At 39.8% G+C, this 23,301-nt stretch overlaps 1 protein-coding gene across 1 annotated transcript; it reads right to left on the bottom strand.

The window, feature by feature from the left end:
• cog6 (component of oligomeric golgi complex 6) lies at nucleotides 1–22,636 on the bottom strand. Its single transcript, XM_034113163.1, has 19 exons — nucleotides 22,439–22,636; nucleotides 20,645–20,788; nucleotides 20,075–20,146; nucleotides 19,933–19,991; nucleotides 12,974–13,085; nucleotides 12,394–12,476; nucleotides 12,107–12,177; nucleotides 10,608–10,701; nucleotides 9,013–9,141; nucleotides 7,558–7,649; nucleotides 6,867–6,931; nucleotides 6,644–6,735; nucleotides 6,231–6,348; nucleotides 5,263–5,394; nucleotides 4,952–5,119; nucleotides 4,328–4,435; nucleotides 2,701–2,754; nucleotides 2,506–2,585; nucleotides 1–876 (listed from the first exon to the last, which is right to left on the bottom strand). The coding sequence occupies exons 1-19, from the start codon at nucleotides 22,571–22,573 to the stop codon at nucleotides 729–731; spliced, it is 1,956 nt and encodes a 651-aa protein (XP_033969054.1). The 5' UTR covers nucleotides 22,574–22,636; the 3' UTR covers nucleotides 1–728.
• Nucleotides 22,637–23,301: the final 665 nt, after the last annotated feature.

Below are 23,301 nucleotides of genomic sequence, written 5' to 3'. Positions count from 1 at the left end.
TACTGATTCATTAATTTATTGCAATACAAGTATACAATACATTACTATGCAGCTTAATGTTGTGCTTAGGGCGAATAAAAAAAGAAATCTCCACCTCATTGACCTTAAACCTTAAATCCAGTAGCATTATAGTCTTTAAAAAACCAAACAACATGGTAAGAAATATTTTCCATTTCATCCCTGCAACGCTGGTGCTGGAACTTCTGTGGTTAATGTTAAAAATGCAGGTCTCCCTTGAAAAAGAGATCTATGATCTCAAGGGACAATCTGGATAAATAAAGGTTTGAAATGAAAAATGCTCAGAATGAATTCAGCCACAATGTGAAGAGGGGGAAAATAACACGAGTCTCTTAGAGTAAGCTTTTGCTTTATATAATTATCTTTTTTTTTTTAATAAAAACACATTGTTTTGTACATTTACAAACATGGTAGAGGAGAGAACATGGTCTGAAAACAGGAAGGAGACTTTAAAGACAGAAAAATAGCCGTCTGTCTGCAGCAGTGAAAGTAAACGGATAATGTACATATAATGTTCTTTTCCCCCGGCACAGGAGAGTCTCTGAGGTCAGCGACTCACAGCCCACATTTCCCACAAAGAACCCCACCTTAACAACTACTTTTTTTTATATATTTGTGTTATTATGCTGTACAAATTACAGTTCTTCAAATAACCTACAGGCTGCACGTCCCTGGGGCTCGCCTCGTGTTTTTGAGATGAAAAGGGTGTTTCAGGACAGCAGGGTCTGGACCTGCTGAGGGGATCTGGGCAGCAGGTTCTCCAGGTCTTTGTAGCTGTTAGCTGGGCTGCTCAGCGCTGAGTAAACCTCCCCGTAGGCTCTGCACACCAGCTCTGTGGACTGACGGAAGATCTGCTCCCTGCACACACACACACACACACACACAGATACAACTCTTACCATTTTGCACTCACAAAACAAAGTGGCAGCAGTGACCTTTAAATCCCAACATTTCTAGAGTAAATTAGACGAGTAGGGCTCTGTTGTCATTAGTCACTGATCAAGAGCTGATTAACAAAGCCATGAGTAAGAATTTGTCCTAATTACTTTTCTTTTTTTCCCTTCAGTGAGCATTGAATGCCCCGGCTGTGACAAAACAAAGAGTGGCAGGATGTGGTGCACACTGCCATCTATGGATACATATTCCACCATTAATGAATAAGCATCAGGTGTCAGGCACAGAAATATAGACTAAAGAAAAGACTCTTCAAATGAGATGTCATCATTCATCCATATTTAATCTATTGCATTGTATAGTAATCATTTAAATGTTATGGATTTCTCGACCCATCTCTTAATACGTTTCAAATCAAATGTTCTTCAGATTTGTGTTTGAATTAGTCCATGAAAAGGAAGTTATTTAGCAAATATATTGATAATCAAGTCACGTTGTAGTAAGTTTATAAGCATAAATGTCAGTAAATGTCCTGTTTCGCTTGGTCTTACATAGAAAATATAGTACATTTTATAGTTTGTAAAAAAAGAGGTGGCTTTGCTCTTTTCTTTGTTGTTTTTTCAAAAGCATTTCTATGAAAACTAATTAGTTAAAACATATTTAGTCTCTTTGGATTTTGTTTATCAATTTAGTTCTACATCCTTTTTCTTTATTATTTTATTTAGCAATAAGAACGACATGTACCGTTAAATGAAGGACATAATGTGACTACTTCTTGCAATGTAGTACAAACGGAGGACACTGAAAAAGCCCAGTGAGAGGACTAGGAACCAGCCCTCTCAGGCTCTTGAGATCAAATTGTTTTAATTGGCCCACAGAGGACAAAGAAACGCAGTCCTGCGTATAACACCTTACTCCATACCCAGGACACTAACAAGAAAAGTAAAACAACGGTAGTCTAAAAGTACATTGCCATTATTGGTGGGCAGCCGGAGTGTTTTCAGAGTGCTGCGGGTGTTTTTGTGTATTTAGGTGAGCAGAGAGGCAGACTTGAGAGAGTGCGGGAGAGAGAGAAAAAGACAAAGAGGAGGAATGATTTCAGCGAACGAGTGTGAGTGAGAAATGGACCAGAAGCTAATTAATGGCGTCCTGCCCATCAGTCCTCCCATGTCCATTAATAGAGAACATTAACCTGAGGTACAGAGTGCTTCTCAAGCCTGCTGCACTTCCCAGTAAACGTGACTCATAGAAAGAGCTCTCCGATGTAGCAGCTGGATTGAGCTAAAAGCATGTGCATTTTCTGATCAGTAAGACAGGCAGTCCGGCCGAACACTCTCTCACTGTGTTTTAGGCTTCAGCAATTTAGCATCCAAACGCGCCATGCATTTAGTCGAGTGTTTTGTTTGGAATGCAGTAATGATCGTATTACAGCAGGGAAACTAATGAACGCTGAACATTTGTAGGCCAACGCTCCTGTTCTATTTATACCAGTCTGAAATTCTCTGTTGAAGCACCATGCGATTTTATAAACATTTACCATGAAGCTCGAATATCGCATGTTCTTACTACTGTCAACTGAGGACAGGGACTCACTTGATGGCTGCACTGAGCAGGAAGTTGAGCTGGGGCATCACAAGAGTGTCCGGCGACGACAAGTAGCGATCGAACTGGACCTGTTGTTTGAGAGAGACGAGAGCAGGTGATGATTCAAAGAATCCCAATCATCAAGTGAGAACGTACGATTCCTGCAGGTGGAGTTGCTGCATTTAGACACAGAGAGTAACTCACCATTGCAGCTTTCACAGAAGAGCTGTCCATGCTGGGGAGGAGGGAGAGGGGACCCTGAAACAGAAAAGTAAACATCAGCATAGAATCCAACTCAAGGTCACAGTGTTTGAACAGCAGAAAGTCAGGTGGTCCTTCATTCAGTCGCGTTTAGACTACAGGCTGTGTTAAAACATTTACCCCCTTTAATGTTTGTCTACATTGCCCTCAGCAGTGGATACAACCGGAGGAGGCTGGGCGCAATTATGACTTTACCTCCGGCCCCATAAACGGGTAATAAGGATCATTTATTTGTCTTTGGTTACGGGGGAAGGTTTAAAAAAGAAATGTCTTTTATCATTGAGGTTTACTCCTTCTAACCTTGCATGAAAGGAAGACGATTTACACAAGGGCAGGACGATATGATCTGGATCATAATAAAATGTCACATTTATCTCGATGAGTATAATAGGTGCATGTACAGTACAGGAAACATTCTTTATTGTGCTGGCTTACAATTTAGATGGCTTATTAGTAACGGCAAAGAGAGGAGGTCTAGGAAGAAAAGGGATTTATAGTCTTTTTGATTTAATAAGGTTTATTTTCAGCGACAAGCATATTTATCGGGGGAACACAATGTGTTTTATAAAAGCTGTAAATGCTGAGTCTTGCTTTTTAAACAGGGAAAACAAGAACAATTCCCTGCCTAAATCTTGATAGGCAATAAAATGACTGACTCTGTGAACCAAACAGCCGGTACCTTAAAAGGCAATTACGCGACACTGATTATCCAGAATGGCAACATTAAGTCGAGCTTAAACGCCTAAATTGCCAACATTAAAAGCAGCAAATAAAAGGCAGTGCAAGGGTCAAAGCTACAGCGCAGCACCCAGAGTGATTACATGGGGATGTGGGCACATTAACAAACACATTATGAGCCTGCTCATCTGCCAGCTAAAACCAGTGTTGTTTTAATCACTGTTTTCTTGTGTCTGACTTGTTTGTCTGACGTATCACAGATAATTACAGGGATACAATAAGCAGATAGTGAAATGAAACCTTTTTAAACGTGGGTATTCTTTAAAATAGTTGACATCTGGTATGCCATTGAGTGTGGAGAGCTAGACCCAATCCTTTTAAACAGAAGACTATTTAAAGGAAAGCCGAGACAGGCCACTCGAGGAGAGAGGTATTCTGCAGAAGAATGACAGTTCTTGATAGCTCTGCATGGAGCTGCAGCAGCGGGGTGTGGTGTGTCCTGACATGACCCTGGCCTTCAGACTTGCATGCTAAACCACAACTATGGGTCTTAGTCAGCCCAGTGGCAAAGAGTGTTGAAAAGAGGGAGGAAGGCTCTGGCATCGGCTCTCTCATCTGCACGGCAACATTCTGGAGAAGCTCAAACATATCTGCAAAAGAACATAATATGATCTGCCGCTCTCTGTCTTTCATCTGAACATGTGATAGAAATGCTATTATGCCCTAATAAAGAGATTGGTCATGTGGTAACCATAGCGATAGTTATTTTACAGCCCAAAGAGGTAGTGGAAACAATTATGTTAGGTAGTAGGGGGGCTTACAGGAGAGATGTGAAAAAACACAGTTCTGCAACTTTAAGTGTGTGTAAATGGGTAAGTGTCGTTTGTGAGACCTGCTCAGCGCTATGCTGCTGGACGATGCTGTAGAAGTAACTCAGTCCGGCTCTGGTCAGCACGAAGGACGCCTGCTCGTTGATCAGAGTGTCAAGGTGGGCCTCGATCTGTGAAATGTGGGAGAGAGTGGCTTAGCCTCCTGTCCAAGCGCACATTGTGAGCCGATGGTACTTGAGGCTAATAGAGAACCTCGGTGCTATTGATAATGAAACTTCCACAGGAGCTCTCATGGTGCTAAATTACAAAAGGTGGGCTTTAAATAGAGGATAGATGCTACATTCGAAAATGAGCAACAATGCATGACGCACACCCTTCTATGAGACAGCAAATTAACTATTTTTTTAATAAAAGATTTATGCTCTATGGGATTTAATGAAAGGAACAAGACTCGTGTTGAATGAACAATGCCCCTACGCACAGACGATCATGTTGTTAGCTAGGTTCTAATGTTGGATGGCGTTAGTGTTCCATGATTCAGTCCAATGATCTTGTCCAACTAAGGTCCGTCTTTATTTGTTTTATGCTCTTGAAACACTTTCACAGAATTAAATAGATGCCTAAACCATGAAAGAAAATCGAAATCACTTTTAATTTGTTGATCATTTTTTACAATTATGACAGACCTGGAACTCCAGCATCTCAAGCCTCTTGTCAGTGAACTCAAAGAGAGCCAGGGTGGTCTTCATGACATACAGTGAGTTGACCATGTAGGAAGCCATGTCTGCAGTGCCGAGGTTACTGGCAGACACAGTGCATAACTGCAGGAGAGGATCCAGGATGCAAGAGAGCACCTGGGGAAATAAAGTAAAGCCTTAAGAGACGAGGCAAATATCAATGGCTTGGATAAACAGGTAACATAAACACATTTTTATATGATTATATAGATAATAAAAGGGAGAAGAGTTTTCCTTTTTCTGTTTTAAAATGAGTTTACCTGAGCAAAGTCAGCCTGGCGGGCATCCAGAGGAACCACTGAGGAATCGTGGGAGGCCAGCACCTCCCTGAGGAGGGAGAGGGTCTGCGTGAGGGAGGCTGTGGGTCCCAGGTCTGCAGGTGGTAGCTCCACCTGCCCAGACAGACACGGTCAAAATACGTCTTATTAAGTTAGATAAAGAGCAAAGTTATTATTGCAGAGGTTAGCTGTGTGATGGCTGTAGCGTTTACTGAGACAAGCGGTGACACATTCTCAAAGCATCCCTAATGAGCAGCATGATAGACCAACCATACACACACTTCCCGCTGCTACTCTGAGCCTCAGCTTGTTCAGTCACTAGAGCTTTTTTTAATGAAGAGGGTTTTGATTTCATTGGCTTCTGGATACACAACACAGAACTGATCCAAGTCACCGTTGCCCACCTAATAGAGCAAATTATGAGAAGCCTGTGTTCCTGGCATTAGATTGAATTGACACCAAAACCCTGAGGGCCTCCAATGTGATTAACACCGAGCTACGGGGATCATTCTTGTAACGGCTATCGATCAGGACAAAGCCAGCATGTTATATGGAAGAGCTGCCGCTCGTGCTGACGTATATTTGGATGGCAATTTAACTAAGCGGTACATTTTGTGTTTTTTGGCAGCTAGCGCCATTTCTATGCTGTGGCCAGCAGGCTGAAACTGTTTACAGGCATAAGCGCTTCAAAATAGCCTTGTTGTCTTTGAGGGTTTCAAAGCAGAGCTGAAATACACAATATGTGTCCACAGGGTGCATACTCAACTTCTGCACTGTCATTTAAGCTTTTATGAGAGAACATTGCAAACTGTCTCTATTGGAAAAACAAAGCTTCTTCTTCTTTTTCTCAGGTGATGGTGTTGTTTTACTAGCATTTTCTCACAACCGTAGAAGATAATAGAAATAATGGGGATATTATTCAAATAATAATCTTCCTATTCATGTCGTACCTTGTCCATCAATCTGCTTGCGTGCATGCTCAGGCTGTTGAAGAACATCTTTTTGCTGAGGATGTGCATTTCTTCAATATTGATGAGCATGGAGGCCACACTCGTTCCAATGATGGAGCTGCACAAAGATCAGAGATTGATTAAAAAATGGTGACTTGAAAATAAACAATTACAGCAAAAAAAGAATTGTTTTGTCCAGCTGACTTCCCCAAATGTTTTGGAAAAATGCTAATCAATATATTTAATTGATCAATGATACACAAACAAAAAGCAGCTTATTCCCATATTAGCAATCAAATTAATCAAAGTATGTTTTGCTTTACAGATTACTTAAATGATTGACTGATTCTAAAAATGAATTGAGGGAAAAATGTATAAATTGTTGCCCTATTTTGCCGAGTGAGTTGAAATACCTGATGGTGTGGTGGTAGAACTTGAGCAGGTTGGACAGCTTGTAAAGCAGGACAGCTCCGGGCTCCGCCACAATGACCTGTTCAATCCGAACCTGAGGGACAGATCACACCGTGAAGATGTGAGCAGATCACACCGTGAAGATGTGAGCAGAACTCAACTGAACACGGTCTGCATTCAACAGAGCTAGTCAGTGTTAGCAGTGTGAACAAATGTGTTGCTTACTTTAAGCGGCCTGCAGACTCCCTCAGTGATGTGTCCAACCGACTCCTGCATGTTCTCCTCCACACCTAAGTGAAAGACACACACAATTAGTCAAGGCTATTGAGGAATGAATTCATACATAAATATATATATATAGAACAAGGAGTAAAATGTAATATGATAATCATATTACAATGAACTAGAGAAAACTAACAAAAAGGTGTCAGGAGATAAATTAGGACAATTGATAGCCTGGGTGTGATAGCATCTTTTTTTTTTTTTTTTTTTTTTTTTTTTTTTTTAAATGGAGCTGAATGATACCCCTACTGTGCTGCGTTCACTGCTGACTGCTATAGAAAGTTAGATTAGGAACACAACAACAGGATTAGTCATCAGCTGAATTAAATGTACTGGAATTAGATCCGTTTACACTCACAACTGTAGGCTTACTGAGTGACTGATTTCCCATAATCTATCCAATAAACAAGTTACCATTGTGACCAGCCTGTGTGACATTTGTTTACAAGCACCTACGCTTGTAATATACACCAAATCAAAAACTCAACAAAGCAACTGAGACGATAAAGGCAATATTCAATGAAGAAAAGGAAAAAAGCTGTAGTTGTGAATCATTTGTACATGAAGGTTTGGCATGAACTGAGAATACTGGAGAACTGCAGAAAATGTAATTATGAAGCAGGAAACTTCATACCTTGAACAGTGACTTGTTTGAGCAGAGCTTCAAGGTGCTCTTTCTCTGAGGCGGTGGCTTGGTGCAGCCAGGCCAGCATGTCCCCAACATACCTGAAAGATGTACACAGTGTGTCAGTGAGGGGCCACGCTGAGGGCAAATCGTACCATGCCCGGACCACAGCTCCATCCAGGCATGGCTCATCATGTTTCACTCACAAACACACGGCTTTTGGTGTTGCGTAACGGGGGGAAAACAGAAAGGTTAAACTTCAATTATTGTGTGTTAAGTGTATGAGTGTGTGTTTGTGAGTGTGTGATGACATAGAAAGGTGAGAAAGGACTAGATGTTCTCAGAACTACTGATGGCTGCTATAAAGTGGAGGTGATTTTGTGTTCCACACACGGCTCGTGTTCTAAGAAAATCTCCCATTTGGCTCCCGGGCACATGAGGCAGAGGGAAGGGGATGTGGTACAGCAGGAAACACAGAAACACTCGCACACAAATGAAGATTTTACATCTTCTAGAATTGGATATGATTGGATTAAAAAAAATATTGCAATATGTACATAAACTGAATGGATTCCAAATGTAATTATTAAACACATTGTCAACAAGAGTTACACCAGTTTCACAGGGTTATTTTGAGGACCTTTCCGTTTTTTTAAATGTGCATTTCTCTGAGAAAATAAAAATGAAGCTGGCCTGAGCCAACAAATGTTATTTGTGTAACAGGAAGAAAATAGATTTCTGTATAAATGTATACTTGTTATTCTTGACCTACGGGGAATTAGGAATACTAAAAACATTTGTGTAAAAAGTGTCTATAAGTAGGTTTATTGTGATTGAAAGTAACCTTTACCTTTGTGTGTTAATTTACTTTCAAATACAGAATAATCTTACGCAAGCTTTTCTCTACTTCCATGCCCTTAATTGCGGCACTGCCTTCATTAACACAAAGTGGACTGGATCCTAACATTATCACCATATAAACTGAACCAATAAACACGTTATTAAATAAAACCATTGTTTCCATGTGAATTTCTTTGAGAGTATAATGTCGTTTTTAATTAATGTTATCATTTGTGAGCATGAGCGGTTGTGTCCCCAATGTAAACGGGAAACGGTTGACAATTTGAAACAACCAAATAATTTGTCAAAAGTGATGTTAGACTGTTTAAATACACAATAAATAATAATAATAACTTGTTTTTCCAGTATCTATTAAGCAAAGATGAATTATGTAGATGTTGCTTTTTTTCCAGGTGAGATTTATCTTCGATTTTGTAGATATCCTTTAACCGACCTTAGATTCAAACTCCTTATTCAGTATGCCTTCAAACTCACTGCAGAGAGATGATAGCTGCATCCATGAGTTTCTCAAACTCTGGCAACAACAAAAGGTCGCTTTTCCAACAGAACCAGATTTAATTACAGTAAGAAATGGCAATGTTTTTGCTCAAACATGTGATGTACCTCATAGGGTCATGTGAATGCATCTCTATGGGGCGTGGCGTCCCTCCTATCCCACCGCGGGTGAGGGCGTCGATGAAGCCTCGTACCACCGCACACCTGCGTGCAGTCCCAAACTCATCCAGAGTGTATCTGACCAAAACAGAAGAGAAAGAAAGCAGCATTCAACACCCAGGTCCCGTGTGAAAAAGACGGCAGCAGCAGTGTTTTCGTGCAGGCTGAGTGTCGGAGGTCAGTCCGTGACACGATCAACAACGCAGGAAGCTTTCCCAAAGGGAAAAGCTTTGAGGGTGTTTTGATTATTTGGCGGTGGCAGGCTCTGTGACAGACTAAACAGAAGATTGAGTTGAATTAAGATTCCGGGAAACGCTGGTCTGCACCGTCTCAGCCTCAACATCACCAGACTGAGCATGACCTTGAACTGAGACAGGTGCATTTTCAGAGAAGACAGACAGACAGGCAGGCAGAACAAGGGGTTGCAATAAAAACATCTTAACGTGACAGGGTAACGTGTGAATATGTCCTCTGTTGGTCCTTTCTTATTATTTGTTCTATATAAGCACAACGTTTGTTCCCAGTCGCAGAGCGTATAAATCATTTGCATGGAGACTGACAGTAAATGCTTTTAAAACTTTTTTCTTTTCTTCAGTATGTATTTATGTAAAAGTGAGTAATGGGCATTAGCAATCCTTACTCGTATGTGCTTCAATCATTTCAGAGCACTTAAAGAACAATTCAAAACAAAGTAGACCAAAGGTAAATCAAGAATAAAGCTGCTTTCCGTTTACAAGGAAAATGAATCTCACACAACGCACTGTCCTTACTTGATAAGAACAGAATGATTTCAATCTTAAACCCTTTTGTAATTTAACTGTTAGGGATATATTTGGACTAAATCGTGCAAAATACACACTTGAAATTAGTACTTCTCATATGATATTTGTAAAGAAAATGTAGTTTGTTACATTGCTGATTGTTCTGTTTTTTTAAGTGGATCTGCACTCTCATTCTGCTGGCGTGATGATGGCCTAATTGTCTGTTGCTTCAGGCTGTTTGCTCTGTGGTTTCCAATCAGAAACCACTTGATTTCTCTCACCGAAAACCTCATTGTGACAAGGATCTTCTCGGCATCAAGTTTTCACAATTCCACTGCGAGGAGCCCGCAGAAGAAAGTAGCAGATTGAAATACAGAGCCTTGTAATCGGTAGGGGAAGAGGCATTTCATTTCCAATTTAACTAGCATGTATTGCTGCTCCTATGAGCTTATCTTATTTCTTCTTACCTCTGTAAAGTGTCTTTGAGCTCTTGATAAATCAAATGTATTATTATTATGACGCATGTCAGTGAAGTATAGCGGCTGTTGCTATCTGGCAAAGATAGTAAAAATAAGTGGTTTGCAGAATTCTTTGGGGCTACAGTTTTTATCAATTTGAATAAATGAATATGAATCCCTTGATATTTACCAGTTTAAAACATCCATCACTACACAGGTCTATTTCAACCAGCTGTTCTCTTAAAAGATGCATAAACACTGACATTTAGAGAAAGGTAAAAGAAGTGTCAGGCGACACCACATGTATTGTGAGTTTGTATCTTACTTATAGAGGACAGGTCGGTCTTGTAATGCTTCCATGGCTTGAGACAACACAGGGCTGATATCACAGGACTCTTGGGTCAGTCCTCTGCACTCATCTTTGTAGAAAGAAAAAAACACAAGACAAGCAGCTGCAGTTTCTCTGGTAAATCTTCTTGTGTTTGTGTGCTCCATTCAGTGTTGCTTAATGGTTTGGACAAAAGTAGCCCCATTGATAGGAAGCAAATCAAAGAAACAAGTAAGTGTTTCATCTTTTTTCCCATGGGCTATTCTAGTCAGTCAGTTTACTTGTGAATGAGACAATACAAACAATGAACAGGCAGTGGCCAATATACCAGACAGTTGGAAATATGGGTCAAACGCTCACCCCATGTTAATGGCCTCATAATTCACTCTGACAAAAGCATATTAAAATATAACCTCTTTACAAAATAAACGTACCTCTACTACAGTCAAAGAAATATGGAATAACATAATAACATTCGGTTCTTTAATTTCATCATTACCAAAACTTTTACTTGACACATTTTCTTCTTTGCTGTCTTTTAGTAAACCTGAATTACAATTAAGTATTTCAGAGCAACTCTTAATTTACTATACGCCCGATTTTTACAATCTAAATGGTTCATACTCCATATTTATTTCAATGAAAGAACACATGCCTAAGTTAAAGGGGACCTATCATGCAAAATGCACTTTGGGACGTCTTTTATACATGAATATGTGTCCCCGGTGTTCCAGGGAACTCACCAAGTGTCAGAAAACACAACCCTCTCTATTTTCCTCCATACCCAAATCTCTAAAAAAGGGGCTGCAACGGATCTGATAAAAACTGATCCAGATTTGAACACTGTCCTGACGTCAGGACAGTGGCGCTACGGCTATTGGGCCAACTCCACCAATCAGGAGGAGACAGCCACGGCCATTGCCGTTCGAAAGCGCTGGAGACGCTGTAGTACATATGCCAGGCCAGTAGATGGTGCTGTTCTCACAGAATCAGCACTTGCAAAAACAGAGCTAAACATTTTCAAATTGAGCAAAATGAGGCATGGCTAAAATGCATGATCTGTTTGGTATTTTGAAAAAAAATAAGTATAAATATGCCTTATATAGGTATGGTCCTACACTATATTATTATAATATAGCATGATAGGTCCACTTTAAGGGAAATGTTGGTTTCTGGTAGAATTTGGCAAAGAGGTATGAGTCACATGTGTACTCAAATGACTCCTTTTTTTTTTTACTGAAAACAGAAACATTTTGTATCCATCTCTTTTCAAATGACAAAAGAAAAACCAATAACAAATCATCAAACAGTTAAAGAAAAGGGACACAACTTAAGACCAAAATAGACGCAAATCAATGATTCCGGTTGGAAACTTCATTATTATTTTCAAAATTCACTTGCTTATCCGTCAGGTTCAAGGTGAGTATGGAAGGTCAGAGAGAGTCAGTTTTCTCTGTCGGTGAGCTGGTGTTATTAACTCTGCGTGGTGTACTCACTCTGAGCCCAGCGGTAGAGCTGCTCATAGGATGTCTCCTGTAACACGGCCATCTGCTCCATGATCTCTAACCTGGAACAAGCGCACACACACCAAGACCACATATTACATACCCATAAGCTGCAGTGACATAAATACCCAACCCAGGTGTTTTTTTTCCGCTCATCTGTTCCAACATTCAGGTTGCCAATGAATTGAACAAGAATCAGTGTAAAAGACACTGTGAGCCACTTCCTCTGACAGAATGAGACCACAGAGCGACATTATGGAGTGAGACGTGCACCTCACCCTGCAGTCTGCTGGTTGGTTCTCAAGAGGATTTTCACGTCCTCGTGGATGTGCTTCACTCGGCTGAGGGCTTTGAAGAAATCCTAGGAAATTAAACACATGAATATTTTAGCCAGCAATAAAGGGTTGTAGATTTGCAGAAGTAAATAAAAAAGTGTTTGCAAACTCAACAAAATGGTAAAAATGTGTTGTGGTGAGACCAAGGATAGCATTTGTAACTCATTATGGTATATTGATAAATATAATAAAGAGGTTCCCAGGGAAGGAAGATCAAACTACTCTCAACCATTGGACTCGACTGGCCTTGGAGTGCCATCAAGTGGGCTGCATTGGTACTGCCAAATGGTTAAATATAACCTAAAATGAAATATTTTGGTAATTTACAAAGCCAGCAAATTTTAAATAGGTCTTAAGTTACAAAATGTAAAGAACCCATGAACTAGAGGAGCCAATTAACTTAGCCTCTCAAGCTAAAAAGCTAAAGGGAAAAGACAGTTCCAGATCAGAAACACACTGATAATGCATCCTCCCATCCCAAAAGATTATTTAATCACTTGGTATACATTATAACGTGGATTACCTCAGTGACGGGTGCATCCCGAGCCCCGCGCAGCGCGGCCATCTCCTCATTGGACAGCTGGAACTTGGCAAGGAAAGCCTGGGCAACCTGAGCTCTCACCTCCAGGCGATGACTGAGGGGAAATAAATATTGGAAGTTCATTCACTTGTCATTTTTGTAGTTTAATATCTCTAGAGAGATTTTTTTTCCTATAGTTTCATTGTTTCTGTTCTGTTCTGTTCAGTTGGGCCTTGCTTGTCATCATGATTTGTTTTGTCTGTTTTCAAGTCCCTTGTGGATTTTTATCTCCCAAAATGACAAAGTTTTCTCTTCCATCTTTTTTCATTGAATTCTATCCCTGTTTTGTCTTTTGTGTTTTCCTAATGTTTAAAGGAAAATACCCGTTAGCGTGGAAAACTGGAACAAAGTTGTATGCTTAAAGGGGCCCTATTATGCTAATGTTCAGGTTTATAATTGTAATTTGTGTCTCTACTGTGACTTGTTTACATGCTTTAATGTTCAAAAAGTGCTTATTTTTCTCATACTGCCTGTGCTGCAGCACCTCTTTTCGCCCTCTGTCTGAAACCAGAGCCCATTCTGCTCTGATTGGTTAGCTGGCCGGCTCTGTTGTGATTGGCCAACTGCTTAAAAATGAACCCCCACCTTAGAAGATCACGTCCAATCTGTTGGAGAACTAGCAAATAGAATCTCAAGTTTTACATAGTGACGTGAATATGTTACGGAAGTAAACAAGTAGTCCATTAAGGCGTTTGAGGCAGGCGTTTCTGTGGGAGAGAAACTCCCTCTGGAGGGAACTTTGGGATTTTAGACTTTGCAGACCATTTACATGCACAAAAACTTACATAACACACTACAGGAAAAAGAAAACTCCAAAGCATAATAGCTTTATGCTTTTAATAAAAAAAGAAAGAAAAGCAAAACGTCAACAAGCTGTAATGTTTGAAGTCTTACAGCAGAGGGCAGTCATATTACTCAAACACACACATGCACACACCTCTTGCTCACAGTGGACTCAGAGTGAGACAACAGGGCAGGACAGTAAAGATATCATGTGCCGAAAATAAATAACGGAGGGAGCCAAGACACACAAAAAGAATAGAGCCAGATTCAGGCCAGGTTTTGTCACTATCAATAACAGCAGAGTGATCACTATCAGTGTCACTATAAGTGTCTCAACACAATAGTGTCCATGGCAACAGCCCCAGTCAAACAGGGAACTCTGTCACGGGATAGCAGAACAACAGCAAGTACTCCCTCTGTCCCCATCCATCCATCCAAACCACCTCGTCTATATTCTCTGCCCACGTCTGAGACAACAAGGCTGCATCAGTAAATCACTGGGTTGTTTTGGTGATGGAGAAGAACCCAACATTATCTAACCATTGTCTCGCACACAGCTATTACCAGTGCTCACCCAGCTGAAAGTAAAGGGTTGTAAATCTGTTACAGGATTCTATGATTTAGTATTTCTGTGCACAGCTCGCCGAGTCTCACAGGACTTCAAGGCATCTTTGCCCTTTATGTGTTTCTATGTTGAAATGTGTCGCAACGCACAAAGACAGTTTGGGTGAGCCTTGAATTGTATGCATATATAGACTTGGGGATCATACCTTAAAGTTGTACATCATTACAACAAGTTGGCATTATAATTAAAAACGGTAAGAGTAGTGACAGTTCTATCAATAATGTGTTAAAGGTGGGGTAGGTAATTTTGGAGAAACCGGCTCGAGATCGCTAGAATTTGAAAATACACAGCCGGAAAAAATCTGCCCCTTCCTTGCAGAGCCCCTCCTCCAACACACACAAACGCGCACATGACCAATGAGGGCACGAGATAAGTTTGTGCACAGATGGAAGGCTGACAGGCAGGTAGGCCATCCAGTTATTTTAGCCGGGCCGGCTAAAATGATTGGTCGTGCTTTTTACAGTACTACGGCTTCCACAGATGACATTTTTTTATGGATTTTTTGTGAAAGCACTTAAGATATTCATTGCTATCGGGATGTTAAGAGCTTTCCATGGAATATAACAAAAAGTGTATCTCGAGCCGGTTTCTCAAACTTACCTACCCCACCTTTAATGTTATGCAGACACAGAACGCTTTCACTGTGACATTGTTAAAAGCAATTGTCAAAACTTATTATTATTACAGTCCATTTTTTTTTAAATAATGTAACAGAAGACAGTTTGTATAATAAGGTACCCGTCACTGTCAAACGCACGTTCAAAAAACAACATAATTCAAGAACACCATGCCACTGAGAGATAACAAGTTAAAACAAAAGGCACTCAGCCACCTGGAATCTCATCACAATTAAAGAGATACATATAAAAAATTAACAAGCTATGCTAATGAGGCCACTCATTCAATGAATGCATATATTAGAGAAAGCATTTCCATGTGAACATGCTTGTCTTCACACAACACTTGAGCAATAGTAATATATTAGCTGTAAACTATTGTACTGTGAGCTGTACTGAAGCCACGGTTGGCTCAAGAAAAGCAATATTATCACTAATATGCAAATGTTGCAGCAGGCTTCAACCAACATCTAATTGAATCATCTGTTGTGTAGCAGGAATCTGCTGCAAACAAGGGACTTATATCATTAAAGGTTGTTGTGTTATTGTCTACAGCAGGGGAAAAGAAGAAGAGAAACGCATACAACATTGGAACTAGGATAAAGGATCCCACATACCAGTTTTATGGGACATAAAATTGATTGTCCATCCCATCATCCTAATAATCATAAAAGCTTTATAAGCCTCATTTCATATGTCACATTAAGATGCCATAGCTTGGAATTGTATTCATGAATCATTTAAGCCACATTTTGTATTTCTACTAAAGGAAGGTGCCTTTAAAATAGGTTGTGTTTGTGAGAGGTTTTGATTTTGATTTACGGGTATTGACATTTTTATAGATAAACTTAAAGATAAGTCGGAAAGTAAGTTCTTAATATCTTTTAGTAATAATGTGATTCGCAATAAGTTTGGCCAGGATACACACGACACTCCATTTTGATACTTTCCCCATGCATATTCTGTTATTCTGTCTATGGATGTGTTGAACTTCATGGGGTTCGGAGCACCAGCAGAGAAAACAGTTTTCAAGTATCAAACTGAGCAACATCTTCACTTCAAGGAGGCCGAGATTGACAGACCTGTTCCTCCAGGAAGTAAATCACAACAGGCAAACAGGTTGCACACGCCTGTAAAAGGTGAGGAGAGGGGGATTGTGGGAGCTGTTGCAGCGGTGCAAAGGAACAGAGGAGCAGCGGGATCGTTTCTACAGCGCTGTCAGGACATGACACATTCTTCTCCAGACTGCAATTACCGAATACCATGGAGAGGAAACATACTCGAGTGAATCTGCAATATCACACTGTCACGTATGTAGAGACTCCAGGCTAGGGCTTCAAAGAATGAACTGAATATGTATGCTTTTTTCGAAACAACATGTGCAAGGGGAAGTAAGATCCAAGTTACATAATATTACAGAATAGAACGAAAACAAGTTTGGTGTGTCAGTTCCTTTTGTGTTGGGTTGTGTGTGTGCGCAGATTCTTCAACTAGGCCAATTGATTTTGTGTGTTCAAGCACAGAAATCGGTTAGGCAATATAACACAGCACAATCTCATAAACAGCTTCATCAAACTGAAACACTGAAATTACCGATGCCTGTTTAATAACCTCACAGAGCTGATGGTGCAGCACCAAGAACATAAAAACTGAGATTCCAGCAGTGAAAAAACCTTTATTTTTGATTTATTTGAACTTAAACATTTGATATCTATGTAAAGATGTATAAGACATTTCTCATTTCTGACTGAAAATCAAACAGAACGCATGACAAGGAGATTAACTGTGGTGTCTAAAAAGCGAAAGTCCAACCCTCTCATAAGTCGTAAACCATGCGGGTCGATTACCCATTAAAATCTATTACGGGCCACTTCAAAAGGCATGCGTGGAAATTTGGCATTCACAAAGCTGTTAGTTAGCCACGCGCCAATGATCATAGGCACATCAGACAACCCGAAGTCACACTCACAGCCATTCCCTCATTAACAGCCAGATGAGCCTTAATAAGGCTCAAGGGTCATTTTACACAGGTTGCCATCTACCATTTTATATCCCTGATCGTTCTATCAAGCGTTTCAGAGATCTGGATTAAGTAATGACTTACACAGAAGACATACTGAGAGCATGTTTCATTTTCTTTTCTTTGAAAATCTTGTGTTTAATTGTAGGAATTACTGTTGGAAACAAGTGGCTGCCTTGAAGCCAAATGCAGCTTAGTTGTGTTTAATAAATGTATCTACATTGCTGTTTGTCATGCAGCCCAGTAGGCCTTCCGTAGTTGTGAGCGATTCAGTAATAGCTGAAGAATTAAACTAACAGACCGACCTCTTCAGCTGCGGCGGCTCGTGAGGTCACGCGGTCCACACAAACATCCGTTAGAGACACGTCTCAACATGTTCCGCAGATAACATGTCACGCTAATGCAAAGATCACACAGTGCAGGGCAGGTGGGTAGTGTTACGTTTCATTATGGAACAACACGCAACACCTATTTAGTGCTCTTGCTGACAGCCTATTTGAACAGGACCAGCACAAAACAAAAGAGCAGCACCTCTGACAGCTGGCAGACAAACACAGGCCGTCTCCTCCCATTGGCCAGCCTCTTCCACCTTTGCTTCTGTACACTGTCAGCAACGCGCTGCTCCTTTCCGTTTCATTAGAGCTGACAAATGACAAAGTGCCACTGGAAGATAAGATAGCAAACAGTTCAGCAAAGGCCTCGCCATGCCAGCTAAACACACAACAGGAGCATCTGTAGGGCTATGAAAATGACTGTATAAGCACACATTATGAGATAGTACTGCTAGATTTGTGTCAACAGCAAAGAAGACAATGGCATAGGACTGCAGAGGATGGTGTGACCTGAAAAAGATGTGACAGAGAAAACTGGAGTGGCCGGGCTGACTGGTGGACGGCTGAAGGAGGACAGCTTGACTGCACACACTTCCCCTGGCAGCTCTTCTGAGACAAAATTGCCGAAGACAAGGTCAAAACCCGGCGAGCAGACACTATCCCATCTGGCTGTGGGGGTCATTGTGGTTCTGCGGATGAAAATGTCACGGTGGCGGACAGCAGGCCCCAATGGGACCACTATGCAAAGAAAGAGACAAAGCAGGGAGGAGACTGCAAGGGCAATGTTAAACCTCTGACCACCTACCTTCACAGAACCATACAACTATTTGTTGGTGGCTTTATCCTAACAGCTTTTTCTGTCTGATTCAGAGCCCTCCCCCTCCTGTGTCACCTATCTATCAATTCCATGCTAACGTTATGCCAGCGGAGCATGGAATTGCCTCGGTACATCACAGCTGTAGGCAGTGTCTTTTGCCAGAAATCTACATTATCTTTGCCCCTGTCACCTCACAAGGTCACTGAGCACTTAAGGTCACAGCCGCCACAAAATGCTAATGAAGCCCATCCCAACACTCAGCTATTGGCTCACAGGAGCGGGTGTTTCATTTACACATTCCTGTCAACACTCTGCCTGGGAAAAAAAAATCATAGGTTAATGACACCTAGATTAGATTTATTGGCAGCCTTTCAACCCAAAATAAATGGATTGGTATTCCATGAGTGGCAGCAGGGTGAGAACCCAAGATGCACCGTCAGACGCGACCCGTGACTCTATGTCATGGTGAGCTCTTCATTTTGAATCTGCATATCTAATAGATCTTAATATCTGTTGTCAGCAAATCTGATTGCACACGCTCAAACACTGATGTGCTGCTCTCCAGTTGTAATAGTCTGACTTCAACAAGATCAGGGGGTAATGCAGTGTAAACAATAACTACTTTAATGTGTATATCAAGGCCAAACATCGCAGGACATGACCAATAAAAAAGAAAATGTTTCGTTAATGATGATTGCTGCCCTCCTTATGCAAATAGACAACTGCAGGAGAAATATTCATCAACCTCATGAATCATTCATACTCCTCATCAAAAATAAAAAGCTCCTCCTGCCCTGCACACATCTCTCACAACTTCTGACACTAAAGTTGAGCTGCATTTGACAGAGTTGAGAGAAATGTACTCACAATTAAACAAAAATATTGTTTTAAATGGTCGGGTCGAATCAATATTTGTGCATATATTTCAAATTATTTGTATATATTTTTTAATGTAATAATTCAGTTTGAATAAAATTGGAAAGTCTTCTTCAGTTGAAAACATTCAGAGGCAACTACAGGAAAACAAGGAAGTGCTAGCACCTTTAGCAAGGTCTAACTTTCAGAACCAAATGATGGATGCAATAAATGCTTATCATTTGCAAGGTGGACCATGATTGTTTCCTGCAGCGCTTGTATTGAAGTGCTTTTTGTCTCGAAACCAGCCTGAAAAGACAAAGAGGTAATTTTCTCTGCAAGAGAAAATAAACTATAGGGAGATGGAACGGATGGGGTCAAGCATTGGACTGATAAAGATGGCTATCAATGATGCATGTGGAAGGTTCCCAAAAGGACTTAGCATCAGAACAGATAAGAGGAGAAATGAGAGTTCCAGGAACTTTCTGCAAATATTTTTGAATCAAGTTGCCATCTTATCTTCTTTGTCTCTCGCTAATACTCTGAATTGCTAGTTTAGAAGTTCAGGGTGGCAGGCTTATCATACCTTTTAGCCATTGAGTTGCAATAATGTTTTACAAGAGATAATACTGCTAAGTAAAATAGCCCTGACTCATGCATCCAAAACAGGCAAGAGTAAATATGTAAACCCCTAACTGAAAGACATATTTTCACCAAGATCTGTAATCCTCACTGATTCACTATACATTACTTTGTTCTGCACTTTTAAATCAAGTTACAAGGTTGAGTTTTGGAGGTAAATGCAAACATACATCCAAACACAGAGACAAACGTTTACCCGTTTAGAACTCACTTTTCTCCCTGCAGCTTGTTGGTTTTTATGATGAGGTCTTGAGTTTGGTCCTTAGCAGCCTGTTGAAGAAAGGTTGCGTCAGAATTGTTCTCAAAATGCATTTATTAAATCAGGTACACAAAGTAAAACAAATTGACTATACCTTTAACCTGTCTGTCATTTCTTCACAACATGTGCTCATGGCCTGGACATCCTCATGAACACTTTCAAGCTCCTATGGAGAACATGACGTTACAGTGGGTTACAACAGCACTGTTCATACATGAAGAGTCACACATATAGTTATAATAAATATTGAGCAGTAGCATGTTTTAATTCAAGGTTTTCACAATATCCACGACAGTATCTACTCTTGTGATGATCCCTGCTGAAAGAATCTTCAAAACCTTCCATCCCCTATTGAATTGAAACAATATGTCTATCCCTGAAGTTTGAAATGCAAATAATACATGTAATATGCTGTTCATAAATACTAGCACAGCTGTTTTTTTTGTCATTTAATCTAATAACATAACACCAGGGGCAGCATCTTTGGAAAAACAAAGTTCACTATTTAGAGATGAATTTACTCAATACCGTCCCCACATGACCTTTTGTAATCCCACCTCAGTTCAAGAGAGACACACTGCACAGGTGCTTTGACTAGATGATTTGAGTTGACCTTGCTGTTTAAAGATAATAAACTGTATGTTATCGCAAAACTCTGAGTTACCTCTTTTACATCCTTAAATATTCGTGCAAACTCCTCGTTGATCGAAAGGCTTCTTCTCTCTATGTCACCGCGAAGATTTCTCCTGGTGCGCAAACTGTTCTCAGTGAAGAACACAGAGAGGGCCTTCAGAGCCTCCAGCATTTCCTGAAAGCACAAAATAATATGATAATGTAAGGCAATTGGTTTGTTCTCAACCAATGTCTGATGAGAATCTGTTCCCCTTGCACTCAACTGCGGTGAAGTTACTTTGAGTTTGGCTATTCGACAGACAGCATGAATACATCATTGTTTGACACAAAGCCAATGTGATTTGCAATAACTCCGCGCAGACTTGTTCATGTGAAAAATGATGCTAAAATATTAATAATAAATGTGTCCTATGTGGCACACGTTTTTTTTTATTACAAATGTGCCATGAACTGAACTGAACTCTGGAAAAGGAGGACACACCTCTATTTATATACATATCTATTTGATATAAATATTTTAATAAGAAAATCATTTAAAAAAATATTTATCCATGTCAAATAGAAAAAACTATAAAAAGCAATGACAAGTGGTGTGTTCTACTTGTCGAGTGTAGTAACACATTATGATTTGCACTGACTTGGTCAAATGACAAGTAAGCTATTGAAGAAAATAAGGACTTTTCAATAATAAAATATTCATATTAAATTGAAAAGGCACTAAAATCCAATAACAAGAGGTGTGTCTTATTTGTGCAGTGTAGCAAATAGCAATACAATGCTGCATTGACTTTGAAATGTTAAACCTAAAAACTGCAGATACTTTCATTAAAATATTCATATTTAATAGAGAAAACACCAAATGTCACTGGTGGTTTGTCGTATGTATACAGTGTATTTATACAATTCTGCATCCAGTTGGAGTCATTGGGTCAAATGAAATGGAAGCTATTGAACAAATCATACATTTTAATAGAAAAAAAAGGAAATGTCATTAGATAGTAGGAGGACTAAAATACAATACTTTTTTCAGTGTAGTTATAACATCTGATATGGATTTTGATTCACTTGAACACATGACATGAATGCTGTTGTATAACTGAAATGATCTTCTCAGCAAATATTTTTGTAAAATCAGATCATGACAGTAATCAGAAATCAAAAAATGCTGTGACTTCTAAGACACGTGTATGTAATTGTTTTTGCATAATTTGTACACACATGGGCAAGTAAGCATGGAATTATTGAAAATATAATTGGTTTTGTGTCAAACTGTCATTTATCTATGCGGTCACTCAGTGAAACTCCGTGGTTAAGAGAGAGTTCTCTTTTCACAATCTGTGAAACTGAGTCAGAAAACCGAAGTGGATGTATGTCATTATTTCCTTCAACACCCAAATCCTCACCCCTGGAACTTAAAATATCCTCAAAAATCCTGTAAGGTTCTGTTTGTAAGGTTTTCTTCACCACCTCTTTTAACCTGACCCAGAAAGCAAGTGCTAGTTTCTATTTTCTTAACTTCAGCTGCTTCTATTAGTACTGCATTCATATGGGTTGACTTAATAGCTCCTTTACACAAACGTAATGATTGTATTTTAGTGTATCCTCTTTAAACTGGGATGTGTCTTTCTTCTGCTCCATAATCTAGTATTACCTGTTTATCTGGCCCATAGTCACATTCACCCAAATATCGTAAACGGTTTCATCTTTTTTATGTATTCTCCATGTATATTTGCTTAATATAGACCCAAAAGCAACATGTTGTGACTATCTTGCACGTCAAGCTAATGTTAGCTAGCTAGCAAGAAGCTAACCTCTTTCGTCTTACCTTGTCATTGTCGAGCCTCGTCTCCAGGATTTTGTTAAGCTTCCTTGACAGCGGGTTATTTGTTTGAGAAGGTACATTTTGGTTTTGTATGACAGTGGAGCTATCAATTACATGTTCTACTTTAGCAGCAGCCATTGTACACAAACACCTCCACGTCAACTTTTGGAAAGATGTTTTGGTCCGTCTGGAATTAACGTCCGGTCGGCATGACGATCCGTCTAGTAACGATACAACGTTCCGCTACGTGGTTTCTTTATTTTTGTTTAACTACGTTATTAAAGGGAAGATGTGTGAATAACGAACGTAAATAATAATGGTTTTGGTATATATAATGTTTCCTCGTATTTAAGATGTCTCACTTATTGAATAAGCTATGTTAATTTGTTATATTACATTATTTAGATATTATACCACATAACACATCTGTACTTGTAATATGCTTTAAAAGCTGATGTAAAGGAGTCGGTTAAGAGCGTTATCAGATGATGGGATGATATGTGAGTTAGATTCACCTTTAAAAGATAAAAGAGACGAGGCCATCATTTAAATAGATCGCCGCATTAAAGCTGTCTACTTCCTTCCCTAATAACACACATAAAACACACACACTGTGATCTATGATCCAATGTTACTGAGATTGAGAGCGCAAAGAGCAATGCTGCGTTCATGTTTGATGTTTTCCACTTGGACATTTTCCCAGGAACATATTAAACATTTTTGAACCAACTCTCCAATTTAACCCAACGTGAGAGTCTGATGATGAATAAATTACTATATACAAATATCAGTTTAAATATGGCAGAACATTTATTTTTATTTTTTAGATGAACTATTCAATGGCATGCAGATATCAGAAACATGCT

The sequence above is a fragment of the Trematomus bernacchii genome, unplaced genomic scaffold (genome assembly GCF_902827165.1).
Source record: "Trematomus bernacchii unplaced genomic scaffold, fTreBer1.1, whole genome shotgun sequence".
Classification (NCBI taxonomy): Eukaryota; Metazoa; Chordata; class Actinopteri; order Perciformes; family Nototheniidae; genus Trematomus; species Trematomus bernacchii.
Note: the sequence above shows the minus strand (reverse complement) of the source record. Positions and strands in the feature narration are given on the sequence as shown.

What these genes read in the sequence shown, in the direction of transcription:
- cog6 (XM_034113163.1), bottom strand. Translation starts at nt 22,573, where the DNA reads ATGGCTGCTGCTAAAGTAGAACATGTAATTGATAGCTCCACTGTCATA. An exon ending in CGAGGCTCGACAATGACAAG is followed by an intron (nt 20,789 to 22,438) that starts GTAAGACGAAAG and finishes TTGTGCTTTCAG; the next exon opens with GAAATGCTGGAGGCTCTGAA. An exon ending in CTTCTGTGAAAGCTGCAATG is followed by an intron (nt 2,586 to 2,700) that starts GTGAGTTACTCT and finishes CTCAAACAACAG; the next exon opens with GTCCAGTTCGATCGCTACTT.